Here is a 27,090-nt window from a genome sequence, read left to right as displayed (position 1 = left end):
TTTTTGGGCCTGCTAGACTGGGAAGTCTGGAACACTAATTGGAATAGGTGTGGTATGCCCGTACGAGAGAAGCTGCAGGGCATGGTACTACACAAGGGGCAGTGGGACAGATGGAGCATCAACACCTTCCACCTTGATGCCTGGCCCTATCAGGAAGTGTGTCGCCCTATGTCCTATGCTTTTCCAGGGATACCTCGGCAGGAGGATCCCAAAAGAAAAGAAAGGGGTGGCGTGTTAGGATATAGATATTCAGGCCTGTCTGTAAAGGCCTAGACTTTAAGAATTTAGGTGTGTTCTTATCACTTAGCTGGGGCCGAACACCATCTGGAGGTGGCATTTGGACAGGGGTCCTGTTGAACTTTGTAACCAGGGAAGGGGTGGGCTAAATGGTGACCTTGGCAGAGGGCCAAGCTACCAGAAGAAAAGCTATCGCAGAGCGAGGCAGCAGGAGCAAAGTTCCATCACTTGAATGCAAGGAGCCGTGCTAATGGTGAATGGTGACCTTGTTACGTGGGGTGCCCAGGTTCAGGGTCCCCAAACAAACAGGGATTTTGAAATGGATAAAAGAGTGCCTGTGAACGAGATACTGACTGGGGTCAGACTGACAGTAAAGGCTGCAGGGGGGCCCTCACCCAACCCAGTGCTGGGGGGTGTGTCTGAGACAAGGGAGCCTATGGAAAAATATAAGGAGAGGTTAAGGTTTAGGCAGGATAACATGTGGAAAATCATTTTGTTGTTTTGATCCTTTTCCTGTCTGTTTTCCTATGGAAATATAAATCATTCTTTGTTTTGAACAAGCCCTTCTCTGTCACTGTGTTCTCACGCTGATCATAGGCTCCCGAAACGTGCTCTTTTGCAGGGGTCAAACCCAGCAGGACCTGTTGAGGTAACATGGTTGGTGACCAGGGGTGGGAAATGGAGGTTCAAATTCCTACTCCAAAGCAGGCTGAGGGAAGAGATGAACCTTGGTCCCTGTGATGGAGTGCTGACGGCTAGCACTTGAGCGAGCATGCTAGTCACTATTAGTACTAATTAGATTCCCCTGGAGAAAGTCTAATTAGACTGAGGTGTACCTGATTAACAGGCCAGGTTGGGGCTGGTGAGTCAATGAGACAATTAGCGTGTTAACAGGGAAGCTGTATAAAAGGGGACAGGAAGGAGTGGTTGGGAGAGAAACAGAAAACTAGGAGAGCCTGATAAAGGGGGTCCTCTGAGGAGACACCTTCCTCCCCCCATTTTTTGGCAAAGGGGTGTGAAAGTTGAGATGCGGTGTGTAAAACTGTAGAGATACTGCTGTGTATTGTGGAGCGGTTAAATACTGTAAATGAACTGTGCGGGGAGGTTCACAAGCAAGGTCTGTGTTGTGGAAGAGGTGGGGGTGCAGCACGCTGCCCCATCACAGTCTCTCCTATGCTGGGTTGAATTCTCTAACCAGTGGGCTATTGGGCATAAGAGGTGAGATGGGCCTGGCACCGTTACCACCACCTTGGTTTTTTGCAAGAATGGACCGATCTGGATTGGGCGCCTGGCTCCAGCAGAGGGTTCGCAGCCATGAATCCCAAGCGGAGGATGGTGCCTCCCTCTAGCCCAGAGTTACCCGCCTACTTCCCTAAGAGGGTGGGGCTCAGGCCACTTCCCCTCTCCTCACTCTATTCTATTAGCTAGCTTGGGCAGCTCCCCCGCTCAGCAGGCCGGCTTTCGTGAATCCCGTTCTTGGGCACTGTGGCGCTCCCTGCGTCCTGGGCAGGGAGGCTAAGTCAAGGCTGAACGTTCCACGGAGCAGTAGGCCAGCTGACGCTAGGTGCTGCAATGCTAAGTCACCTTCTGGCTCCGGTGCTGAGTGTGCCATGCGGTGCCCTTCAAATCTAGGGCAAAATATTGCCTTCTTTATGGGCTACACTCATGCTCACAGTTTGGAAGCTGAACACAGGATGTTCAGTGTTTCTCCTTTGCCTCAGTTCTTAAACGCTCCCCCCCGCCGCCAAAACCAAAACCAACAAAAACCCAACCTGCTGCTTTTATCTCTCCTCTAGTGACTCAGACACCACTGCATCATTTAGACCTCCTCCAGCAAGGACAAGTGTGATATAGCTTTAAATACAAGGGCCTAGGATGCTAGGATTCTAGCTGTTTGCGCTGTAACTCTGCTCCTGCATGAATGTCTAGCCTTTTGCTACTCTCCATGGTGATGGGAAGCATCCCAGCACTGGGACAAGCAATTCCACATCCCTTTGAAGGGATGGTATTCAGAGCACTGGGGGGGAATAAATATTTAGCACTCATGACAGCAGCCAGATTGGGTCCACTTTGAGATAGGAAAGGAATGAATGTCAGCCAATTAGGGAACAGCAGAGATCCCACTACCGCCTGTCAGGGAGAAAAGCTTACATTGCACTCAGGCCTGTTGGTCTGACACTGCAAGCAATAGTTCTTCCCTCTCACTTTTGTTGCCATATTCCCAAACCTACCCCACGCAGTTGCTGTGAGCCAGCACAGCTAATGTTTAGAAATCTCTATGAAAACTGTGAGCAACATGATCTTGCCTCATCCAGCACTGTTCCCCCTAGCTGCCTCAATTTCCCTGCTCTCAGGCTTTCAAATCACATCCCAGGTGCTTGGACAAGTCAAATATCCCTTCCAGGAGATGTTATTAAAACAACCCAGGTCAGCTAAACAAAACAGACACCTGCAACTTCATGCTACGTCTTACCAGGGCCTTGCACTGGGCAACTCAAGGTGATAGAAGGGAGACTTCCCCTCCCCCTCACTAAATTGCCTCTACGCTGTTGGCTTTTTTCAATACCTCCTTCCCCAGAGCCAGCTCGTTCTCCCTGAATGCTTCCCTCAAATGCGCCCTTTCAGTAGCTTCTGCCCCTCACAGCCGGGCACTGCTACCTGCCCTCTCTCTGCGTGGCATGGAGAGCCCCTTCCCCAGTCTGCTCGCCTGTACATTCCCCTTTTATCTTTGTATCAGGACATGACACCCCAGCTCTTTCTTTCAGCCCCCACAGCTCTCTGAGCAGGGGAGCGCTGCCAGCCCCACTCCAAAGGCCACCAAGGGCCTTCCTGGGCTCTCGAGCCCCCTCTCACAGGAAGCCTTGCCTGGGGCTACCATCACATGATGCCTGGTCACCTGCCCCAAGTCCAAACCCATCACGTGCCTGGCAGACGGGCTGAGCCTGTCAAGGACCAGGCCACTCGATGATACAGGTTTCTGGGCTGGATTCACATGGGCACCTAACTGCCTCTTTCGATAGCCAGGTGCCGCTGATGTGCCCAAAAGCCCTGCTCAGCCACCACCTCAATGCCCACAGGCACCTACGTTCCTCTGGTGGGCAACCTTGTGCATGCCTAAGTCCTGATGCTGCCCCAGCAGGATGCTCCAACCAGGCAATTCTCTGCCTCTCTCCCGTGAGGGACCCACTCTGGTAGGTGTGCTCCGATCTCACCCAGCCAGGGTGAGTGGGGATGTGTCCCAGGAGCCAGGTGAACAGGGTACTTGCTGGGGAGAGGGAAGATCCAAATTCAAATCCCTGCTCTGTCTGCTTTGGAGAAGGGACTTGAACCTGGCTCTGGCATCTTCTAGTTGAGGGCCCCAGTTGCTGGATTAGAGTCAATCCCTCACTTGCTTTCTCTGGGCCAGGTGACTATTTATACCTGGTGAAATGACTTTAACAGAAGAGACTGAGACATCCCCTCCCCTGAATATCCCACAGGCTGGTGCCCAGGTCGTCTCCTGAGAGCTGGGAGCCCTGGCTGCACGTCCCCGCTCCAATCAGTCAGAGCAGGGCTTGAATCTGGGTGTCTCACAGCTCAGGGGAGGGCGCTGGCTGCTGGCTATAATGGGAGGGACCCCTTTCTGCTCCTTTCATGAGAAAGGGCTGAGCATGGAAACTGGAGGACAAACAATACATACCCAAAAACTTTTTAAAAATACAACAGATGGGACAAAATCCTTCCGGACATGAAACTGCCACAAGGTCTGCCATGTGCAGAAGGCCTGCAAAATGGCCAGCAACCCTTTAAAGACAGTTAGTGCGGAAGGGAAGAAAAGACCTGTGTTGTCATAGTGAATACTTTGGATGGGCTGTCAGGGAGCTGATGGCTAAGAGCATCACATGCTGACAAAAACATGCTGAATAATGTGAACATCTACTTCAGGTTGTTTGGCTTGGCATGCGGGTGGCTGGATGGTGGTCATTGGCCGGCGATATACAGGTCAGACTAGGTGAGCTGAGGGTGGGGGCTCATCTGGCCTTGAACTGACTTTAGTGTGACCAGAACACAAATATTTTCAGTTTGAACAAAAAGTTCTAATTTTATTAATACATCAGAAAAATATTCCTTTTCATTCAGTGACATTTATTAGACACACTTCAGATAAAGTCAAGGGTTCTTGGCATGATCTAGTAATTATGGATGTCCTCAGTTCTCCTCTGTGGTGATTTTCAGTGCCTCTCTGTGTTGAGTTGAGCAAGCTCAGGTTAATGACACATCTGGTTTTCTGTTCCAGGAACCTAGAGACTGTTAATGCTGGCACTGGGTGTGCATATGGGGATCAGAAGAAAAGGAAAATTTTCACACTATCATTTTGCCCTTTCATAGTAGCTTTGCTCAGAGCCAAGGCTTAGGTCCTTAACTGGTTCTGCTCTGTGCAGCTGACATTACATTTATACGCCATATGGAACTCTAATCCAAACAGGGTACAGCTGCTCTCCTCTTAGCCACTCTATAATATGTGACAAGAGCTGTTTAAAGTATTATATCATTATTTTTTTCTGGTTATGTACATTTTAAATAAAACACCATGTTAAACAGCAGGATGTTACTTTGGATCATAACATCTATTGCGAGAAGGAAAAGCAAAATCAGTTGTTTACAGTGAGTAGGGAAAAAGCTAGTCATCCTCCTTAGTCTCTAACGGATCCACACTCTGAAGGGAGCCCTTCGGATTTTCTCCACTCTGCAAGGCGCTGCTTGAACCATTTCTAGAGAACAGAGAAATGTACAAAGATGAATGTTTTCAAGGAAATTAGACTTATGCACTTAACTTCTTTGCATTGCAATAACTTTCTATTCCATTACAATCACACACAAGGTAAAACATTTTGGAAGTGCCTATGTGATTTAGGAGCCTAAAGTCCCACCAAAAATCAACAGGAATAAAGCTCCTAAGTCAGTTAGGGGCTTTTGACAATGTTACCCATTGTCTTACATTCCTACTTTCTAAAGACTCTATCAGGAGGATCTAGTTTTCCAATAGTCTTACATCACAATGGTAAGGTGATTTGTTGCCCAGAAAACAGATGGATCCAGGATGGGAGAAAGCGGCAGAGAGAGAGATGTGGCTGTCTTGCAGCAAGGGGCTGCTTTGATACCAGGTGTGCAGCAGTCCTGTGCTCCCAGTTAGTGTAGATATCAGAGAGTGAGGAAAGAAATGTGGGTCACTGGACTAAACCTTTTACATGTAAAATAGACATACAAGCTCTCTAGGGCAGGGACTATAGCCAGTGTTTTCCCCAGGAATTGAACTTAGTGGGGGTGTTCAAATTTATGAGGGGGGGAGGGGGTCAGGGCCGATGAGGAGTGAGACCGTGAGGGTGAAGGTGGGCTGTATGGCACCATAGTAAAAACTGAAAAATGTTTCATGACCATTTTATTAGATTTTAAAATCATCACACAAATTAAAGTTGGCTACTCAAGCCTTCTGTGAAGCACTACATCTACATCCTTCTTGGTTTCTTGTTATAATTTTGCACAACTCTGTTAATGAACTTCTCAAATGCCACCAAAGATGAACGCATTGCTTCTCATGTGTCCGATACTTCCATTCTTTCAATTGATATGCTCATTAGTTCATTCACATGATCAGGCAGAAGGCGACTTCTTTCAAAACACAAAATTCTATTCAATGATGAAAAAGAACTCTCAGCTGTAGCTGTTGTGACTGGGAGTAGCAAGAGATGAATTCCTACTTCTTTCAGTCCAGGAAACAGAGCACAAAGATCGGGTCCAGCCACTAGTGATGATAAAAAAGAAGTTGAAGTCAAATCTTCATTCATTCATGGTATGATATTCCACGCTGTGTTCAAATTCTTTATTCTGTCCTGCGCACATGGCAGCCCCATTGCTGGAGTGCCTCACTCCACTCAACTGTCAGTGTTTTGTAGGACAGGGATCTGTAAAAGCTACGTAGAGGTTGAGTAGAATCTAGAAGTCGCTGTTGTAGATTTTTAAGACTCAAGTCTGTGTACTTTTTCAGCTGTCTTAACAAACACTTCTTGTTCTCTTAACTTAAGGATTCAATATAAATGCCTTCATTAGTCAACTTCTGGACTTGAAGTCTTTGCTTCTTCCAGTACTTTTTTAATGGATAGCTCTCTGATCAATCCAAATGTAGCTTGTTGTAGCAGGTGCCTGGATGGCATTGTTTAATGACCCAAGTGGTTTCAACAGTAGACTTACAAGAGAGAGAATGGCAATAGTCTTCTCTGAATGTAGTAGCAAAAGTAATCCACCAGCCCCACTACTCAGATCCAAACCATCTTGGTAGATACTTTCCAAAGCCAGTAAGAATGGCTGTTAAGACAACAGCCAAGGACTGCTGATGAAAAAGCCAGCGGGTTTTCCCAGGTTGGGCTAATTTGAACTTCAGTCCCAGTGTATCTTCTATATTTTCCAAGGTATTCAGTCTTTTTGGACTCTTGCTGAAAAAAGAGTATAATGAAGACATTAAATTTATAGCTTTTAAAATGTCTTTTGAAGAGCCTGCAGCTCGTACTAGCGCTAGTTGGAGTAGATGGCCTCTGCAGGGTGTATAGGAGACACTAGGGTTACACTTTTCTCTGAGCAAAGCTTGTCCTCCACCATGTCTTCCAGAGAAGTTTGCAGCTCCATCAAATGCACAAGCAGCCATCTGTTTGGGGTCCCATTGACAAGCATTTAACTCTTCTAAGATGTGGGTTGTCACAGATGCAGCCAATCTGTCTTCTATAACTTGAACATCTAGAAATGCATCTACTGACCTACCACTGACATGAAGATAACGTACACAATGACTTAATAGTTGGTGCTCATTTGCATCAGTGCATTCATCAGCCATGTATGCAAATTTTTTGAATGTGGTGAGAGAGTTCTTCATTTTTTTCAACTGTTGTGTCTTTCACTGTTGCACCACATGTGTCTAGCCAGTCAGTTGAGTTTCTTGCAGAAAGATAGCGAGCATTTGCTGGTCTTGTTCAGAACCAGTGTTCAACTTCAGGATGAACAAGTGACAATGCACTTAACATTGGCTTCCAGTTTGTAGTGTGTGGTATTTCTTGCCTAAATAGAAAGTATGAGGCCACAGCCATGTTTGTTCGCTTGAACTGTGTTGTCTCCAGCATTCTTAACAGCCTCATTAACACTCACTGGTGTTGTCCTTGGTCAGTGGAGACTCAGAGTTCAGAGGTGCTTTCACATGAGTTCACCTTCCAGGTGGGGGGCAAGAAGGCACCTTGCTCGTTCCTCCAGCTGCTCACTGTTCGCTCTGGCCACTGTTGTTCATTGTGCCACCGTTCACTCCACTGCTCTGTTGCCAATGGCCCTGCACCGTCACCTTCTGCTGCCACCTCCACTGTGACCTCTGCGAGTTGGTCTCTTGAGGTTCCACCCAGCTCTGTGGTTTCAGCTGAGCTCTCGGGGGGGGGGGACCTCGCTGCTAGTGCAGACTGGGCCATCTCTTCCACAGAAACACTGTCCCACAGCAGGTCTAAGCACCTGATTATCAGTGATTTCAGTTGTAGTGGTCACTTAACAAAACAAAAGACCATCTATGGAGCCTAATCAGCTCTGTCTTTAAACAGTGGAGGGGGCAGGTCTAATAGTACTTGTGACTCAGGCAGACCATCAAGCAAAACACCTGTCCCCACCCTCTCTCTTGATGCCCTCAGTCAGCACAGGCTAAGTACAGTTCTACTGCCCTTTACTCATAGAATAAGAACAACAACATTTCTTTACACCCTGCATTCAAGTGATTTATAACCCAACCCCAGCCAAAATCTATCACTTGGGCAACACAGCTCTGTTTGCTGGATACCTAGGTAGATGAGGTTGGAATGTAAATACAGTCTGGTCCTTTAGCCTTTCCCCCCCAACCCCAGCTCATCACTAGCTGTCAGGGAGAATTCATTTAGAGTTTACTTACAAATCATAATTTGAAATTATTAGGTTGGCCAACATCACCAAAATGAATGCACTGACATGGTCATTAAAACAACAGCTGTAAAAGGAAGCTAGTCTGTGTTCATACTTTTCAAATCTAGTATACTTTTTCAGATACACATACTTTATCATACACTTTATATGCTTTTAAAGTGTGTATTAATGTTTCAATTTCAATTCAAATTTCCAAACAATCACTAAATTGGCAACACTGCATGTAACTAGTTCACAAAACTGGGCAGAGGGGTGTTGGGAAAATTCAGGGGTGGTAAACAACCCCATGGGGGGGTGTAGGGAAATCCCTCACTATAGCCCTAATCCTGCATGGGCAAAGTACCTGCATGGAGCTTTGTGCACGATGGGAGTTGATGTTTGCAGATCTCCAAGCACACTAATAGGGCTTGGCTGGTGGTAGCGAGTACAAGAGTATGAGCATATTGAAGGCTGTGATCACAACGCACTTTAATATAAGTGTGGAAATTATCTTCATTATAGGACTAAATTCTGTCTTTTTGCTGCAGAACTTTGCAGGACAGATAATCTAAGTCACATTTTTAACACTGACATTTTTGATTTTCTAATTCACAGAAGTAAGTACTGCCTAAGTGACCAGAACATGATTGGCACTGCATGAAGGGATAGCTCAGTGGTTTGAGCATTGGCCTGCTAAACCCAGGGTTGTGAGTTCAATCCTTGAGGGGGCCATTTAGGGATCTGGGGCAAAAATTGGGGATTGGTCCTGCTTCAAGCAGGGGGTTGGACTAGATAACCTCCTGAGGTTCCTTCCAACCCTAACCTTCTATGATTCTATGAACAGCAATGCTGGGAAACCTGGAGTAGTGAAACTACCCTCATCCTCCCATCCAATGGTGGGATCAACAAATGCTTTAGATGACAAGGGCGGTAATCAAAGAGGAAACTATTTCAAAGTGCACGAGGAAGAAGCAGAATTGCTCTCTGCAGATACAGGTACAGTTTGGTTAAAAATTTAGATCCCTGTGGTACAAGTAGGCTATTTTCTAGGTTCTGCACCTTTAAGAGTAAAGTGAACTCCCTAGCCTGTCTGCAGGGGCATGCCCTGTGAGTTAGCCCAAGATGGCAGGTAGTATAGAGTGAGTCACACACACTGTGCTCTCCACAGGAGATTGCACATTGTTTTTAATTTGCTTCTTGTTTCTGTTAATCTAAAATAAGTCCTCCTCAATGGATGCCTACTATACAATATTATAATGCCTCAGCTCTGCTGTATTCCCTTAGTGTTTGCCTTTGCGACTTTTTAACACTTACATAAGAAAATGTGTACTGTCAACAATGCCATGTGCCTTCAATAAAAAGCCAGCAGCTGAAATAAGTCATCCACACGGAAAGTACAATGAACGAGGAGTACTTGTGGCACCTTAAAGACTAACAAATTTATTTGGGCATAAGCTTTCGTGGTCTAAAGCCCACTTCATCAGATGCATGCAGTGGAAAATACAATAGGAAGATATATATATAGACAGAGAACATGAAAAAATGGGTGTTGCCATACCAACTCTAACAAGATTAATTATAGAATCATAGAATATCAGGGTTGGAAGGGACCTCAAGAAGTCACCTAGTCCAACCCCCTGCTCAAAGCAGGACCAATCCCCAACTAAACCATCCCAGCCAGGACTTTGCAAGCCGGGCCTTAAAAGCCTCTAAGGAAGGAGATTCAACCACTTCCCTAGGTAACCCATTTCAATGCTTCACCACCCTCCTAGTGAAAAAGTATTTCCTCAAATCCAAACTAAACCTCCCCCACTGCAACTTGAGACCATTACTCCTTGTTCTGTCATCTGCTACCACTGAGAACAGTCTAGATCCATCCTCTTTGGAACCCCCTTTCAAGTAGTTGAAAGCAGCTATCAATCCCCCCCTTATTCTTCTCTTCTGCAGACTAAACAATCCCAGTTCCCTCAGCCTCTCCTCATAAATCATGTGTTCCAGTCCCCTAATCATTTTTGTTGCCCTCCGCTGGATGTTTTCCAATTTTTCCACAACCTTCTTGTAGTGTGGGGCCCAAAACTGGACACAATTAAGGTGGGCTATTATCAGCAGGAGAAAAACTTTTGTAGTGATAATCAGGATGGCCCATTTCAAACAGTTGACAATCAGGTGTGAGTAACAATAGGGGGAAAATTAGCATGGGGAAATAGATTTTACTTTGTGTAATGACCCATCCACTGCCAGTCCTTATTCAAGACTAATTTAATGGTGTCCAGTCTGCAAACTAATTCCAGTTCTGCAGTTTCTCGTTGGAGTCTGTTTTTGAAGTTTTTTTGTTGAAGAATTGTGACTTTTAGGTCTGTAATTGAGTGACCAGGGAGGTTGAAGCATTCTCCGACTTGTTTTTGAATGTTATAATTCTTGACGTCTGATTTGTGTCCATTGATTCTTTTGCGTAGGGACTGTCCGGTTTGGTCAATGTACATGGCAGAGGGGCATTGCTGGCACATGATGGCCTATAAGTACAATGTTGCTCTCCATCTGCGAATACGCACAGCACTCCTATGCCTGTGATCTACTATTTTGCTGTTAGCAGTTGTTTTTGGAGCTGTTGTGGTCACTAGAGACACCAGTGCCACAACACTTTTCCTAAGGGCATTGTAGCATCATTAACAGGGATATCTTGGGCCAACTCCAGCCTGGTAAATATCTACTTAAATTTCTCCCTGTCAGTTCACTTAGATGCACTGTTTGTCACGTCCTGTCCCAAACAGTTGACCAGTCACCACTTTGCACTTCAGCAGTAGTCTCTCTGGTGTCTGACTACTGACTGGAGGACACTGCAGATGGAAAACACTGATATTAATAATATTAGACACAGTACATGTGCCATATAACTAAAACCTCAGTCTTGATTTATTACATAAACAACCCTTTTTTAAAAAAACATCCTCAGCTCTGTAGGAGTATTTCAGGTTCAGGAGCAGACAAGCTTGTCTATGAAGGTCAAATTTTAATGTGCAGTAATTTTCACGAGAGAGACACGGGTTCTGTGCACCCAGTGCGATATTTGATCGTTACTTCGTAAAGAAAGAAGAAGTGAAACTTCAGAGCCATAGCACATCTCTAACAAACTAACACACAGCAGCAGCTCTGCCCATCGTCTGATGTCACCTTTTAACCAGGGAAATAAGTCCTTTAAGGGGAGACTCCAATGAGGAGCATGGATTCTCTTTTGGGATAGCTTGTTTTAATCAGGAGATCAGCACTAAGAGGCTCGTGTGTGACTGATTCTTGCCCCGCCCCCCCGGAGCAGCTTGGAACCAGGAGCACAGCGTGGTGTTAGACACAGAGACCTGCACTGCTCCCTACTGGTGCCAGCTGCACTCTGGTAAACTGAAGGGGGAGAAGGGTGCTGTGAACAAAGGAATGAATATTACACCAGGGCCACTTACTTGGGCCAGGCCAGAGACTGGTCTCGCTATGTTTTGCCCATTTGTGACTCCACCGACTGCAATGGTACTTCTGAGTTACACAGTCTGAGATCTGAACTGGGCCCTTTCCATTTCACTTCCCTTGAGCTCAGAGGCAGCCTGTAGCACATGGCGAAACGGTTTTCCTGGGGCTGCTTTCTTTTTAGATGCAACTTTGGCAATTTTCAAAAAGAAAACTATCAAATGGAAATGGCCCAGTGGGTGCTTCGCTGTTCCACCCTCATAGAATCATAGAATATCAGGGTTGGAAGGGACCTCAGGAGGTCATCTAGTCCAACCCCCTGCTCAAAGCAGGACCAATCCCCAATTAAATCATCCCAGCCAGGTCTTTGTCAAGCCTGACCTTAAAAACTTCTAAGGAAGGAGATTCCACCACCTCCCTAGGTAACACATTTCAGTGCTTCACCACCCTCCTAGTGAAAAAGTTATTCCTAACATGCAACCTAAACCTCCCCCACTGCAACTTGAGACCATTGCTCCTCGTTCTGTCATCTGCTACCATGGAGAACACTCTAGATCCATCCTCTTTGGAACCCCCCTTCAGGTAGTTGAAAGCAGCTATCAAATCCCCCCCTCATTCTTCTCCTCCGCAGACTAAACAATCCCAGTTCCCTCAGCCTCTCCTCATAAATCATGTGTTCCAGTCCCCTAATCATTTTTGTTGCCCTCCGCTGGACTCTTTCCAATTTTTCCACATCCTTCTTGTAGTGTGGGGCCCAAAACTGGACACAGTACTCCAGATGAGGCCTCACCAGTGTCGAATAGAGGGGAACGATCATGTCCCTCGATCTGCTGGCAATGACCCTACTTATACATCTCAAAATGCCATTGGCCTTCTTGGCAACAAGGGCACACTGTTGAGTCATATCCAGCTTCTCGTCCACTGTCACCCCTAGGTCCTTTTCTGCAGAACTGCTGCCTAGCCATTCGGTCCCTAGTCTGTAGCGGTGCATTGGATTCTTCCGTCCTAAGTGCAGGACTCTGCACTTGTCCTTGTTGAACCTCATCAGATTTCTTTTGGCCCAATCCTCCAACTTGTCTAGGTCCCTCTGTATCCTATCCCTGCCCTCCAGCGTATCTACCACGCCTCCTAGTTTAGTATCATCCGCAAATTTGCTGAGAGTGCAATCCACACCATCCTCCAGATCATTTATGAAGATATTGAACAAAACCGGCCCCAGGACCGACCCCTGGGGCACTCCACTTGATACCGGCTGCCAACTAGACATGGAGCCATTGATCACTACCCGTTGAGCCCACCAATGTAGCCAGCTTTCTGTCCACCTTATAGTCCATTCATCCAGCCCATACTTCTTTAACTTGCTGGCAAGAATACTGTGGGAGATAGGGTCAAAAGTTTTGCTAAAGTCAAGGAACAACACGTCCACTGCTTTCCCTTCATCCACAGAACCAGTTATCTCGTCATAGAAGGCAATTAGATTAGTCAGGCATGACCTGCCCTTGGTGAATCCATGCTGACTGTTCCTGATCACTTTCCTCTCCTCTAATTGCTTCAGAATTGATTCCTTGAGCACCTGCTCCATGATTTTTCCAGGGACTGAGGTGAGGCTGACTGGCCTGTAGTTCCCAGGATCCTCCTTCTTCCCTTTTTTAAAGATGGGCACTATATTAGCCTTTTTCCAGTTGTCCGGGACCTCCTCCGATCGCCATGAGTTTTGAAAGATAAATGGTCAATGGCTCTGCAATCACATTCGCCAACTCCTTTAGCACTCTTGGATGCAACGCATCCGGCCCCATGGACTTGTGCACGTCCAGCTTTTCTAAATAGTCCCAAACCACTTCTTTCTCCTGGGTCTGCTCATTGTGCTTGGTCTCTGTGCTATCTAGGGCTCACCTGGCCCCCTTCCCTATACTGGCCTCCCAAATCCTGACCCTGAACCCCATGTCTTGCAGCCAGTCTGGCAGCTCCTGCCTTCTATTGAAGGAGCTTTCAGAATTTCTTTGACCCCTTTTAGTCCACAGAGAATTCAGCTGATGCTACTGATCTGATTTAAAGGGACAGAAACGAGGACCAAGGAGAAAAAGGAGAGACCAGCCAGCGAGAAAGGGGCCATTGTGAAGGTGCTGTAAATGGCCTGGCCTGCATTGTAAGAGCAGAGACAGCCAGGGCTGCTGCTGGGAACCCAGCACTAGAGGAGTCACAGTGGAGTCTGCCAGCCCAGCCTGGAGGGGAAGTGACAGCAATTCAGCCTCCCCAGGAGAGCCAGAGGGGACAGGGAGAGAAAGAAACAGGCTTGAAAGGAAGAGGAGAGAAATGCCAGACAGCGTGAGAGAGAGAAGGGGCAGGCCAAGCAGGCTGGGGAAGGGATGGAGCTCTGGGGTAGCAAGGGCAGGTGCTGGTGAAGTAGCTGGGAGCAGGGCTGGGGAAGCAAATTGAGGCCATGGGATGGAGGAGGGGAGCACTTATGGGGCTATGCGGTGCGCGATGGGAGCAGGGTCATGGGTGTGTGTTGAGCATAGGGTGTATGGGGCTGTGGCATGGGGCGGGGTGGGAGTCTGGTGTAAGAAGGACAGCAGAGCTGTGGAGGTAAGCAGTGAGATTATGGGGCTGTGCGTCGGACAGCAGAGTTATAGCAGTGTGGGGTGGGATGCAGGTGTGCTGTGAGATGAGGAGCAGGATTATGAGGCTGTGGGGTAGAGGGTAGGACTCTGGGGGCAGTTGGGGTAGGAGGATGTGGAGTTAGTGGTATGGAGAGCAGTGATATGGGGTGTTGTGGTATGAAGAGTGGGGTTATGGCGTGGACTGAGGTTGAGGGTGTGGGGTGAATCACAGAGCAGAGTTATGGTGTTGTGGGGTGGGGAATGGAGTTATGAGGTGCAGTGTGGTTGTGGCATGAGGCAAGGAGCAGGGCTGAGGGGTTAGCTGGTGCAATGGGGTTGTGGGGTGAGATGGAGCAGTGGGGTGAAGTGAGGAGTTTGCATGTGGAGGTTTGGTGTGAGATGGGGATATGGGGCTCAGTGGGGCTGTCGAAGTGTGAGGTGAGGCTGGAAGGCTGGAGAGCAGGGTGCACTGGGGTATAGGGCTGGGGGCTCTGGGGGCAGCATACAGGAGTGTGTTTGGGTTCTGGTGATGTGGGGTGAGGCAGGTTTGTTGGGGTAGGGAGCAGAGGCAGTGAGATTTGTACAGTTATGAGGGAATAGGGGTGTGGAGATGAAAAGAGTGGGATTGTGGAGGCAACAGAGTTAGCATTGTGGAGTTCGGAGCAGGGTTAGGGTGAATTGGGAGTATGAGGGTATGGGGTTATGTGGTGGCTTGGGGCTATAGGGTTATAGGGTGGGGAGGGGGTGATTGGGTGGTTAGGAGCTATAGAGTTGTGGAATGGGTCGTGGCTGTAGGGTTATGGGGCAAGGAGTGCAGTTATGGGGTGGGTATGGAATGGTTCGGGGCTGTATGGCTATGGATCCAGGAGTGGAGTTATGGGGTGAGTTGTGGAGTGGGTCGGGGCTCTGGGGTTATGGGGCGAGGAGTGGAGTTATGGGGTGAGTTGTGGGGTGGGTTGGAACTATAGGGTTATGGGGTGGGGAGGGGTTTATGGGGTGGGTTCTGGAGTGGGTCAGGGCAGTAGGGTTCTAGGTTGGGGAGTTGAGTTATGGGGTGGGTTGTGGGTGACTCGGGGCTGTAGGGTTTTGGGGCGAGGAATGGAGTTATGGGGTGGGTTGTGGAGTGGTTCTCGCGTGTAGGGTGATGAGGACAGGAGGGAGATATGGGGTGGGTTGTGTAATGTGTCAGGGCTGCATGGTTATGGGACAAAGAGGAAGTTATGAGGTGGGTTGTGGAGTGGGTCAGGGCTGTAGAATTATGCGGCGAGGAGTGGAGTTTTGGGGTGGGTTGTGGAGTGGGTCACAGATCTGGGGTTATGGGGCAAGGAGTGGAGTTATGGGATGGGTTGTGGAGTGGTTCGGGGCTGTAGGGTTATAGTTTGGGGACTGGATTTGTGGGGTGGGTTGCGGAGTCATCAGGGCTGTAGGGTTATAGTTTGAGGAGTGGAGTTATGGGGTGGGTTATGAAATGGGGAGCGCTGTAGGGTTATGGGGAGAGGAGTGGAGTTATAGAGTGGGTGTGGAACGGGTTGGGGCTGTAGGGTTATGGGGTGGGGAGTGGAATTATGGGGTGGGTTGTGGAGTGGGTCAGAGTTGTAGGGCTATGGGGCAAGCAGTGGAGTTATGGGGTGGGTTGTGGAATGGGTCGGGGCTGAAGGGCTATGGGGCGAGGAGTGGAGTTATGGGGTGGGTTGAGGAGTGGGTCGGGGCTGTAGGGCTATGGGGCGAGGAGTGGAGTTATGGGGTGGGTTGAGGAGTGGGTCGGGGCTGTAGGGCTATGGGGCGAGGAGTGGAGTTATGGGGTGGGTTGAGGAGTGGGTCGGGGCTGTAGGGCTATGGGGCGAGGAGTGGAGTTATGGGGTGGGTTGAGGAGTGGGTCGGGGCTGTAGGGCTATGGGGCGAGGAGTGGGGTTATGGGGTGGGTTGAGGAGTGGGTCGGGGCTGTAGGGCTATGGGGCGAGGAGTGGGGTTATGGGGTGGGTTGAGGAGTGGGTCGGGGTTGTAGGGCTATGGGGCGAGGAGTGGAGTTATGGGGTGGGTTGAGGAGTGGGTCGGGGCTGTAGGGCTATGGGGCGAGGAGTGGAGTTATGGGGTGGGTTGAGGAGTGGGTCGGGGCTGTAGGGCTATGGGGCGAGGAGTGGAGTTATGGGGTGGGTTGAGGAGTGGGTCGGGGCTGTAGGGCTATGGGGCAAGCAGTGGAGTTATAGGGTGGGTTGAGGAGTGGGTCGGGGCTGTAGGGTTATAGTTTGGGGAGTGGAGTTATAGAGTGGGTTATGAAATGGGGAGTGCTGTAGGGTTATGGGGAGAGGAGTGGAGTTATAGAGTGGGTGTGGAACACATTGGGGCTGTAGGGTTATGGGGTGGGGAGTGGAATTATGGGGTGGGTTGTGGAGTGGGTCAGAGCTGTAGGGCTATGGGGCAAGCAGTGGAGTTATGGGGTGGGTTGTGGAATGGGTCGGGGCTGTAGGGCTATGGGGCAAGCAGTGGAGTTATAGGGTGGGTTGAGGAGTGGGTCAGGGCTGCAGTGTTATTGGGTGAGGTGGAGTTATGGGGTGGGTTGAGGAGTGGGTCGGGGTTGTAGGGCTATGGGGCGAGGAGTGGGGTTATGGGGTGGGTTGAGGAGTGGGTCGGGGCTGTAGGGCTATGGGGCGAGGAGTGGGGTTATGGGGTGGGTTGAGGAGTGGGTCGGGGCTGTAGGGCTATGGGGCGAGGAGTGGAGTTATGGGGTGGGTTGAGGAGTGGGTCGGGGCTGTAGGGCTATGGGGCGAGGAGTGGGGTTATGGGGTGGGTTGAGGAGTGGGTCGGGGCTGTAGGGCTATGGGGCGAGGAGTGGAGTTATGGGGTGGGTTGAGGAGTGGGTCGGGGCTGTAGGGCTATGGGGCGAGGAGTGGAGTTATGGGGTGGGTTGAGGAGTGGGTCGGGGTTGTAGGGCTATGGGGCGAGGAGTGGAGTTATGGTGTGGGTTGAGGAGTGGGTCGGGGCTGTAGGGCTATGGGGCAAGCAGTGGAGTTATGGGGTGGGTTGTGGAATGGGTCGGGGCTGTAGGGCTATGGGGCGAGCAGTGGAGTTATAGGGTGGGTTGAGGAGTGGGTCAGGGCTGCAGTGTTATTGGGTGAGGTGGAGTTATGGGGTGGGTTGAGGAGTGGGTCGGGGCTGTAGGGCTATGGGGCGAGGAGTGGAGTTATGGGGTGGGTTGAGGAGTGGGTCGGGGCTGTAGGGCTATGGGGCGAGGAGTGGAGTTATGGGGTGGGTTGAGGAGTGGGTCGGGGTTGTAGGGCTATGGGGCGAGGAGTGGAGTTATGGGGTGGGTTGAGGAGTGGGTCGGGGCTGTAGGGCTATGGGGCAAGCAGTGGAGTTATGGGGTGGGTTGTGGAATGGGTCGGGGCTGTAGGGCTATGGGGCGAGCAGTGGAGTTATAGGGTGGGTTGAGGAGTGGGTCAGGGCTGCAGTGTTATTGGGTGAGGTGGAGTTATGGGGTGGGTTGAGGAGTGGGTCGGGGCTGTAGGGCTATGGGGCGAGGAGTGGAGTTATGGGGTGGGTTGAGGAGTGGGTCGCGGCTGTCGGGGGGGAGTGGGTTTCTGGGCCGAGGAGCAGGGCTTTGGGCCCGGGGGCCTGTGTTGCTCACTCACCAGGGTCTCCTCCTCGGACAGCCCTGCCTCGGCGGCGATGAGGCACAGGGTGGTGGGGTCCGGGTGCTTGTTGACCTTGCTGAAGTTATACTCCAGGATCTCCAGCTGCTCCTCCGTGGGGCCCATCAGCTGCTCAGTGGCCATTTCCTCTGCACACGGGGCGCTGGGCGAGGGGCTGAGGAGAGAGACCCGGGGGAAGGGGGTTCTTGCCTGAGCCCAGAGCAGGCGGTGGAGCTGCGTCCCCTCCTGCCCTGTGCGGCTGGTGCTCTGCTCAGCCCTTGACACACAGCTCCAGGCCGTACTGCCGCAGCCAGCTCTGATCAGCAGGCAGAGCGGCCGCAGCGTGTGGTCTCTGGGCCTGGTGGGGCCTGCATGCGTTGTGAGTGCGACACTGCCCAAAGCAAGGGCAGTCTCATGCTGGGGGCTGTCCCAAACCAGGCTAATCTGAAAGAGTGAGATTTAGTGCGCTGGCTCGTTGGGATTCCCCCCAGCAAACCCCTTTATCGTAGGGAGGGGAGAACCAGCCACCAAAGACCTCTGAATAGAGTAACCACCCTCCTGATGCACAGGACCAGCAGGCTAGGTAATGCGTGGCAGTCTGCACCCAGGGCAATACTCAGTCTGCTACTTGCAAACCATTCAGAGGCTCCATATCACTGTATCTTCTGTTCCCACTTGGGTTTGAGCAGAGCCCCTTCACTGGTAACACCAGGAGCTGCTTCCCCGTGAGCAAAAGCAGTCCTTCCGTCCGCTGGGAGCTGGCACAGACCCTTCACCAGATGGTAGAGGGGACAGAATATTGGGCTTGTGTGATTGCAACTGCTCAGCCAAAGATTAGCAGAAAGGCATAATTGGAATTTGGGACAGTGGAAATCTGGGGAGAGCGTTAGCTAGTTCACATCAATGCGTATCTATCTGCTTGAGCTGTAACAGCCCGGTAGAGCAGAAAATAACACCTCTTTCCATGCTGATTCTGTGCTCTGCTGGGCAAAGCTATTTTGCCATGTTTACAGTTCCAGCAGCCTCCTGCAGGGCTGATTCCTATTCACAACTTGAGGCGTTGGCATCGCTCGTTGGGGATGTTACAGGAATGTGCATGGCTCTGGAAGGAGAGGCTGCTAGTTATCGCACTAGGAGAGCTAACCCTCTGAATCCTGTAGTGCCCTGCAAGCCCTGGTAACAAATTAGTGCATTAAGGGTAACTGCTAAGGAAAAAAAAAAGCATTGTGCTTTTTTATTGCTTCTCCCTGATGTTGAAAGAATGTCTGAAAGGTTTTTTTGTGGAACGCTTTTTTCCTTGGGCGTATCAGCAACAGAAGGGCTTCCCTGCACGGCCAGACACCTTATAGAACCACTGCATTGAAGCGTGACCTATCGGCCATGATTAGAGCAGTGTAGGAAATGGTTTCCCTTCTCAGGAGAACTGTGCAGAGTTCAAAAGAAATTTCTGTCCCAAAATTGACAGAAAAGTCAAAATGTCAAAAATTTTCATGAACTGAATAATCTGCCTTTTGTTTCCGATTGGGTCAATTGAAATGTACTCCTGTTCATTTTGATTTTGACCTTTCTCTGAGAACCTGTTTTGTTTTTTTTTAACTATAAATTAACTAAAAGTTTAACCAAAGTCACTTTGAACTGAAAATGGGATTTTTCATTTTGAAAATGTCAAAACGGGACATTTTTGACAATTGTGATTTTTCCCCCCCAACTTTTTTTGAAAGTGGAAATGTGTCAAACCTGCCCCTTTCCCAGGAGACATTTGGGTTTTAACAAAATGGCATTTTTCCAACAAAAAATAAGTTATGTGAAAAATTCCCACCCATGATAATGGCAGGACAGGTTTTGCTCCCTCGGTGTCAGGGGAGCCTCTCCAATCTCTGGGAGTGCACGAGGAAGGAACAAAAGAGAGCAAACAGGGAACGGGGCTCTGTCGCTGTTTGGAGGGGTGAGCGGGACAGGACGGGGGGAGGGGAGCGGCTACAGATGTGAGGCAGTTTGTCTGAAGCCTGTGTATGAGTCCCTTGCAGGAGCTGGCGTATGTGTGTGTGACTAGAGCTGAGGGTGACCATAGAGCAAATGTGAAAAATCAGGACGGGGATGTGGGTAACAGGTGCCTATAAAAGGCAAAGCCCCAAACATCAGGACTATCCTTATAACCACAGGCCAGCTGGTCTCCCTACTGGAGCTGGGGGCAAGGGGAGGCACCTCCATGGGTGGGTGAGTTCATGCTGGCTGGATTTTCGAGGGGTGGCAGTGTGAGATTTTGGGGTGGGGGGCTGGAGAGATGGTGAAGGCGGGGGCAGCACAGAGAGGTTGTAAAGGGGCACACGAGAGCAGGAAGGAGCACATCGAGGATGGAGGCTTAGCCCATTTTCTTGAGTAGAAAGTGTAGGCACAAAAGGATTCACTAACCAGCCATGCTTGAAGCACGGCTGGGATGTTGAGAACTGTCCCCTTGTGCCCCCACTCCATTACTTCTCTTGAAGGTCCACCTCAGCATGTCCCAGTCCTGATTTTGGTCACTGCGCATGCCGGGCCCAGCACCTCCTGGTCTTTACTTGGTGAAGTCCTGCTCCCTTCCCAGTCCCTTCCCCCACCCCTTGTTTATTAGCACTGGTAACGGTGTATGGCCAACACACAGTCCTGTCCTGCAAAGATTTAAGAATATGAGGAACTTTACTCGCACAAGTAAAGCTCCATTCAACTCAATTATTCACATGCTTCAGTCTTTGCAGATGCAGATCCTCAACTTTGCAAGCCCCTTAGCACAGGGACGCTCCAGTATTTAGTTTTTAGTCTGTTAAGTGTCATGTTCTCCTACGCCACTTCAACGCATGAGAAGGCTGGGGCAGATTCTACCGTCGGTCAAAGCAGTGCATCTCCCCACGTAGCCCAGGGCCCCATGGTTTGTTCTTAGTCACCCCACAAATACCCATCTCCAAGTGCTTTATGGTTCTACTGGCAGCTCCCATTGGGCTCTCAGGGGGATGCATATCCATTCCCAAAGAGCCCAACGTAGACAAGGAATGCAGTCCTCCAGGAAAGCATCAAATGAAGTGCAAGATTTTCCACACCTGAGATCACCTTGGGGAAACGTTACCCAGCAAACTTCCAAGGCACTAACGACCCTGTCACAAGTTTTGAACTACGGATTGTGGGAATATTTCTTGTGTGTGCTAAGCTGGAGTTTCCCGTGCCCATCTTCAGTTTCGTTGCTAGGGGATTTCTGTAGTATCCTGACACACTTCTCACCCTCAGGCTGAGCAGTTCACACTATTTCACATGGTTGTGACACAGGTTCATACTCTGTTGGAGGACTGCAAAACAAATGTTTGTTTGCTAGCTCTTAGACACCAAGAAGACGTAGCTGCATAAACTCTAACCTTAGCAGCTCCAAAAGCATTCCTGTGTTCTTCCAGGTTACCATTCTGTTTGTAGGCCCTAGTGCATTTCTAGTATGCAGAGTTGGGGGAAATATTTCATGCAAAACCTTTGTTTGCACATGCACACACAAATGCAGATTCGGGTCGCCCAAAACAATTTGTGAATTCAGCAAATTGTTTTTGTTGAATGTTTTTTCCCTTGGAAAGGTTGAAACAGTTTGTTTCAGCAGTTCTGAAATGAAATGTTTTGACTTTTCATTTCAGAAAGTCAGTTTGCATTGGGATGTCCCTGGGTCACTGGGCAGGTGACCTGCAAAGCGCTGACCTCTATTACCACTCAACAGAGGGGCAAAAACCTAATTTGTGCATCAATCTACAAGCTGTTGCACAGGCCGAGGATGCAAAGACCACCTGAGGCACAGGGCTGTGGAAATGTGACCCGGCAATGTGCTGTCACCCCACGCAGTGCCGGCAGAGTTGTGTGACGCATTAGTATTGTTCTCCAAGTCACCACAGAGAACTGCAGTAAAGGAGTCAGAGCTCTTTACAAATGGAATAGCTTTTAGAGTCTTATGCTGCCCCTGTGCCTGGGACATCCCCCACTAAGCCCCTGGCCTATACAACCACACCTGCCTTCACATTCCCTCCTCAAAAGCCATGTCTTCCCTTGGGCCTTACCCTGGCCCAGCTGTCATCCAGGGCATTGGACGAAGGGGTAAACAGGTGGCAAAGTTTGCAGATGATACTAAACTGCTCAAGATAGTTAAGACCAAAGCAGACTGTGAACTTCAAAAAGCTCTCACAAAACTAAGTGATTGGGCAACAAAATGGCAAATGAAATTTAATGTGGATAAATGTAAAGTAATGCACATTGGAAAAAATAACCCCAACAATAGATAGACTATAATGGGGGCTAATTTAGTTATAACTAATAAGGAAAGAGATCTTGGAGTCATCGTGGATAGTTGTCTGAAGACTTCCACGCAGTGTGCGGCGGCAGTCGAAATAGCAAACAGGATGTTAGGAATCATTAAAAAAGGGATAGAGAATAAGACGGAGAATATCTTATTGCCCTTATATAAATCCATGGTACACCCACATCTTGAATATTGCGTACAGATGTGGTCTCCTCGTCTCAAAAAAGATATACTGGCATTAGAAAAGGTTCAGAAAAGGGCAACTAAAATGATTAGGGGTTTGGAACGGGTCCCATATGAGGAGAGATTAAAGAGGCCAGGACTTTTCAGCTTGGAAAAGAGGAGACTAAGGGGGGATATGACTGAGGTCTATAAAACCATGAGTGGTGTGGAGAAAGTGAATAAGGAAAAGTTTTTTACTTGTTCCCATAATATAAGAACTAGGGGCCACGAAATGAAATTAATGGGTAGCAGGTTTAAAACAAATAAAAGGAAGTTCTTCTTCACACAGCACACAATCAACCTGTGGAACTCCTTGCCTGAGGAGGTTGTGACGGCTAGGACTATAACAGGGATTAAAAGAGAACTAGATAAATTCATGGAGGTTAAGTCCATAAATGGCTATTAGCAGGATGGGTAAGGAATGGTGTCCCTAGCCTCTGTTTGTCAGAGGGTGGAGATGGATGGCAGGAAAGAGATCACTTGATCATTACCTGTTAGGTTCACTCCCTCTGGGGCCCCTGGCATTGGCCACTGTCAGAGGACAGGATACTGGGCTGGGTGGACCTTTGGTCTGAACCAGTATGGCCATTCATATGTTCTTATGTCCCCAAATGTCCAATCAACCATAATGTCCAGCTACCCTGGTTTCTACTCTGGTTCAGTCCGGCTCTGCGGCTATAGCTGGATCCTATCTAGAAGCCGCATTGTAGCCTGATGTTGGAGTGATGGTTCAGGGGCTCAGTGTAATAGCCAGGCTAGACAGAAAGAAAGAAGGAAGGGAACAGTCAAGTCAGAAAAACGTGCAGTTACCAATGTGAGCCCCAGAGCTAGAGTGCTGAAATGGGAAAGAAGCTCCCACTATTCTGCTCCTCCTGTAGGAGAACAGGGAAGGAACAAGCTGTGGCAGGCTTCCCTTACATGGGTTGCAGTTTGGCTTACGCATGGTGGGTTGTGTTGCGTTGTCTGGAATCTGTTTGTGTTCTGTTTCTAGGAATGACAGCAGTGTGCTAACGTGGCTGGTTATGAAAAGGCGTTTGAATTGTGCAAGATACGCCCAGTCGTAAGTGGGTCACCCTGAGCTGACAGGTTGTGTGCGGTTTGACAGGTTGGGAATGCCCGCTTCCGAAGGGAAGAGAGGGGCTGTGCTGGAAAGGGAAGTGGTTTGACCAGGAGTCCTGCCTGGCTCTGGGTTTTGTAGCTGGCGACTCGGAACCCTCCATAGCACTGTCTTTACTGCAGAGGGCTTCCTGGCGGCAGAAATGAATGTTGTGGGGCCTGCGCAATGGCGACGGGGCTAGAGCTGAACATCATGCCCGCCCTGAGCGCCAGGGGAAGAGCCGCAGCAGCTGAACCGCCTGAGACAGCCACAGACCAGCAGGGGGCCTGGTGGGGCGGATGTTGCTGGGCCAGAGCAGCCCAGCTGAGGAGCCGCTTCCTAGCGCCCACTTGATCAGCACTGGGCCTAATGGGATCTGCAAGTGAGCTTTTAGGTGGATGTAAATAGAGCTGTGGGCCCTCAAAAAGCAGGACACTTAATAACTGGGACTGTGGGGTGCGCCATACTCCTGATCATAGAACCACAGGGTTAGAAGGGACCGCCCGGGTTAGTCTAACCCCCGCCACGATGCAGCATTTGTTGTGTCTAAACCATCCAAGACAGGTGGCTCTGTCCAGCCTTCTATAGAAAACCTCCAGTGAAGAAGCTTCCACAACCTCCCTAGGCGTCTGTTCCATTGTCCTACTGGTCTGACCGTTAGGAAGTTTTTCCTGAGATTTAATCTAAATCTGCTGTGGGGTAGGTTGAACCCAAACTTTTTCACTATGAGGGTGGTGAAACACTGGAATGCGTTACCTAGGGAGGTGGTAGAATCTCCTTCCTTCGAGGTTTTTAAGGTCAGGCTTGACAAAGCCCTGGCTGGGATGATTTAACTGGGAATTGGTCCTGCTTTGAGCAGGGGGTTGGACTAGATGACCTTCTGGGGTCCCTTCCAACCCTGATATTCTATGATTCTATGATTCATTGCCATTTGCCCTGTTCTCTGTGGCAAGAGAGAACAACTTTTCTCCATCTTTTTTAAGGCAGCCTTTCAAGTATCTGAAGACAGCTTTCATATCTCCCCCTTAATCTCCTCTTGTCCAAACTAAACATACCCAGTTCCTTCAGCCTTTGTGCATATGGCTTTCACTGCATTTCTTTGATCATCTCTGTTGCTCACCTCTGGATCCTTTCCAGTTTCTCCACATTTCCACATCCACGGATGACCAGAATTGGACAGCTTGGGTTTTGCCCGTTTTATTGCAGGTAAATATATAGTGATTGTGTTTTTCCCAAATAAAAGGTGTGCATGGTTCCTTATTCCCAAGGACTCTGAGTGCTGGGAAATGGGAAAGAACCACCTGCAATAGTGACCAGGGAATTTAAAGGTTAAGTTTCTGAAAGATGGGCATGGCTAAGGTTTTAATGGGGGGTGGAGAGGGCTAGAGCCACATGTTTCTAGAAAGGTCTCCCTGGCATCTCATTGGAGCTAGCCTGGGTTAGTGCCATGGACAGCTGAGGGCAAATGGTCTCCAGGCACAGGTGAACTTGTGGAGGTGGAAATTCCACCCTCCCCATTGCTACTTCCCTGCTCCAAAACACAACTAAGATCTGGCTTGAACTTGCTGTGAAAAGGCAGCAGATTCTGACGTCAGAATCAAACCTTATATCCTGCTTTGTCACCAGCGATTGCTAGGAATCTCTCAGGAGCCCCCTGTAGCAGCTGTGTTTTCATGTCCCAGCAGGACTTGGTACAACCCCCCAGGCCCACAAACCAGGGTGGCACTTTCGAGGCCGACAGCCATAGACTCTAAAGTGCCGAGGTCTTATTGAAAGCCGATGGGACTTTGACTCCTAACTGCCAAAGTCATTTCTGAAAATGGGGCAAATGCTCATAAGTCACAGAGGGGCTTTTGAAATGTTACTCTCTGTCTCAAAGCCCTTTGAGCTTTGTGCTGCCAACACCCTGTCTGGAAACTCCTGTTCAAGCCACTTCTGCAGAAGGCGGCATTTGCTAGTGAAATCACTGTTTGGCAATATGGAAAGTGGTCATAAATAGGACTGTGCCCAACATCACATGACTCATTGGTTGCTCAAACACAGAGCTTTTTTCTTGTGTCCGAGAATGCTGCAGGACAGTAACCACACCCATGGCTCTGGGATGTACTGGGGTGTGAAGTGGGTGGGACCAGCTGATTCTCGTTACGAAACAAACGAATGACCAACTCGCTCACCTCTTGAAAGTAATAGAACATCATTGCTTGTGCAAACTTAATTACTGCCACACCCTCACTTGGTCACTAGTGACCCACACAAACAAAATGAGTAGAATGCTATCCTAAGGGACAAACCTTCACCTGCGTCCTCCAGCACTCAGCCACAGGAAGGCCAGTGTCCTCCTGCCTGGTCAGCAATGTGGAGTACTCTGCATAGAAAGCTGAGTGACTCCAACAGAGCACACAGTCAAGAGACAAAGTGGGTTTGCCTACCCAGCAGTGGGGAGGCAGCACGTGTAGACGTACCCGAGCCAGCTTGGATCTAGCTCGCTCAAAGTGACCGTAGCAGTGAAGCTGTGGCAGCAAGGGCAGTGGCCCGGCTAGCCCCATTCGGGACTTGGGTGTGTACTTGAGCCGCTCGCCCTAGCTCAACGGTAGCTCAGGTACTGTGTGTGTAGACGTGCTGCAGTCACACCTTCTGACTGTGGTGTAGACACAGACTCGCTGCGGCTTTGACAGGCGGGGTTTGTGCAAAAAGATAGTGGCCCCAAACTGGAAACCTAAATCTGGTTGTAGGCACCTTAATTAAAATACCCTGATTTTCACAGGTGCTGAGCAGATGCTGATGGGTAGGGTTAAACAAACAGAGCCCAAGGAGGCCTCTGCCCAGCATAGGCTAAAATTTAGGCTGGCGAGCAAAGGATAACCCGGCTGATCGTAACTGCCTTGGGGGAGCTAGAAGGAAATAAATGGTCCTGCAAGTACCTAGGGACTAGATTTGCCAGGCTGGCTGAGTCCATCCCAATGCCTGGAATTGTCTCACTGGTAGCTGGTGTAGTTTGCCGAAGGCCAGTTCCCTGCCTGCCATCCGGCAAGGGAGCACGCTGCAAACCCCGATGCTTCTGGCTGAACTGGAAGGAGTAGGGAAGAGCAAATTCCGGCCCCGACCTGGAGGTGATGTCCCGTGCGCTCACAGGGGGCTTCGCTCGGGAAAGGGGCAGGCTCTCCAAAGAAGCTGATGCTAGCCATGCTAGGCCAGCGTGGGCTCCCCTGGTGAGGGAGCAGCCCCCAGTGACTCCTGCACCTACCATCATTGCCCCAGGCACTCTGGGCTGGAGCCTCAGCCCAGAAGCAAACACTTGGCCTCACATTCCCAGTATCAATGGCTACAAAGCTGATGTAAGTCTTCATGGGCATTCCCCTGGTCTAGAGGAATCGCTGCATCTCCACCATCTCCATTGTGTGGGCTGGGAAGCAGGGAGCAACATGTCCCCTCCTAGATGCCAAGCACCTGTCTAAGCACCTATATATCTATATAGGCCCCAGTCCCATACAGTCTGAGCACTCATGCTGCTCAGCGCTTTTGCCTTCCCAACACCCCATGGGGCAGGGCCACAGTGTTAGCCTCACCACACAGATGGGAGCTGGAACACAGGGGAGAGTAAGTGACATGCATAGG

At 49.5% G+C, this 27,090-nt stretch overlaps 1 protein-coding gene across 3 annotated transcripts in view; it reads right to left on the bottom strand.

Annotated features, from left to right (window-relative positions):
• Positions 1 to 4,291: 4,291 nt before the first annotated feature.
• The window catches only part of HOPX (HOP homeobox), a 32,025-nt gene continuing 9,226 nt past the window's right edge, over positions 4,292 to 27,090 (bottom strand). For all 3 annotated transcript variants that reach the window (XM_084626998.1, XM_084626997.1, XM_084626999.1), the window contains 2 exons: positions 17,858 to 18,032; positions 4,292 to 4,988 (listed from right to left, as the gene is read on the bottom strand). In XM_084626998.1, coding sequence (XP_084483124.1) covers positions 4,911 to 4,988; positions 17,858 to 18,001 — 222 coding nt within the window. In that variant the 5' untranslated portion in view covers positions 18,002 to 18,032 and the 3' untranslated portion in view covers positions 4,292 to 4,910. The remainder of the gene's footprint in view (positions 4,989 to 17,857; positions 18,033 to 27,090) is intronic.

Source organism: Lepidochelys olivacea (genome assembly GCF_965140295.1).
Source record: "Lepidochelys olivacea isolate rLepOli2 genome assembly, chromosome: 4".
NCBI lineage: Eukaryota > Metazoa > Chordata > Testudines > Cheloniidae > Lepidochelys > Lepidochelys olivacea.
The sequence above is the reverse complement of the archived record's forward strand: the minus strand, read 5'-3'. Positions and strand labels throughout refer to the sequence as shown.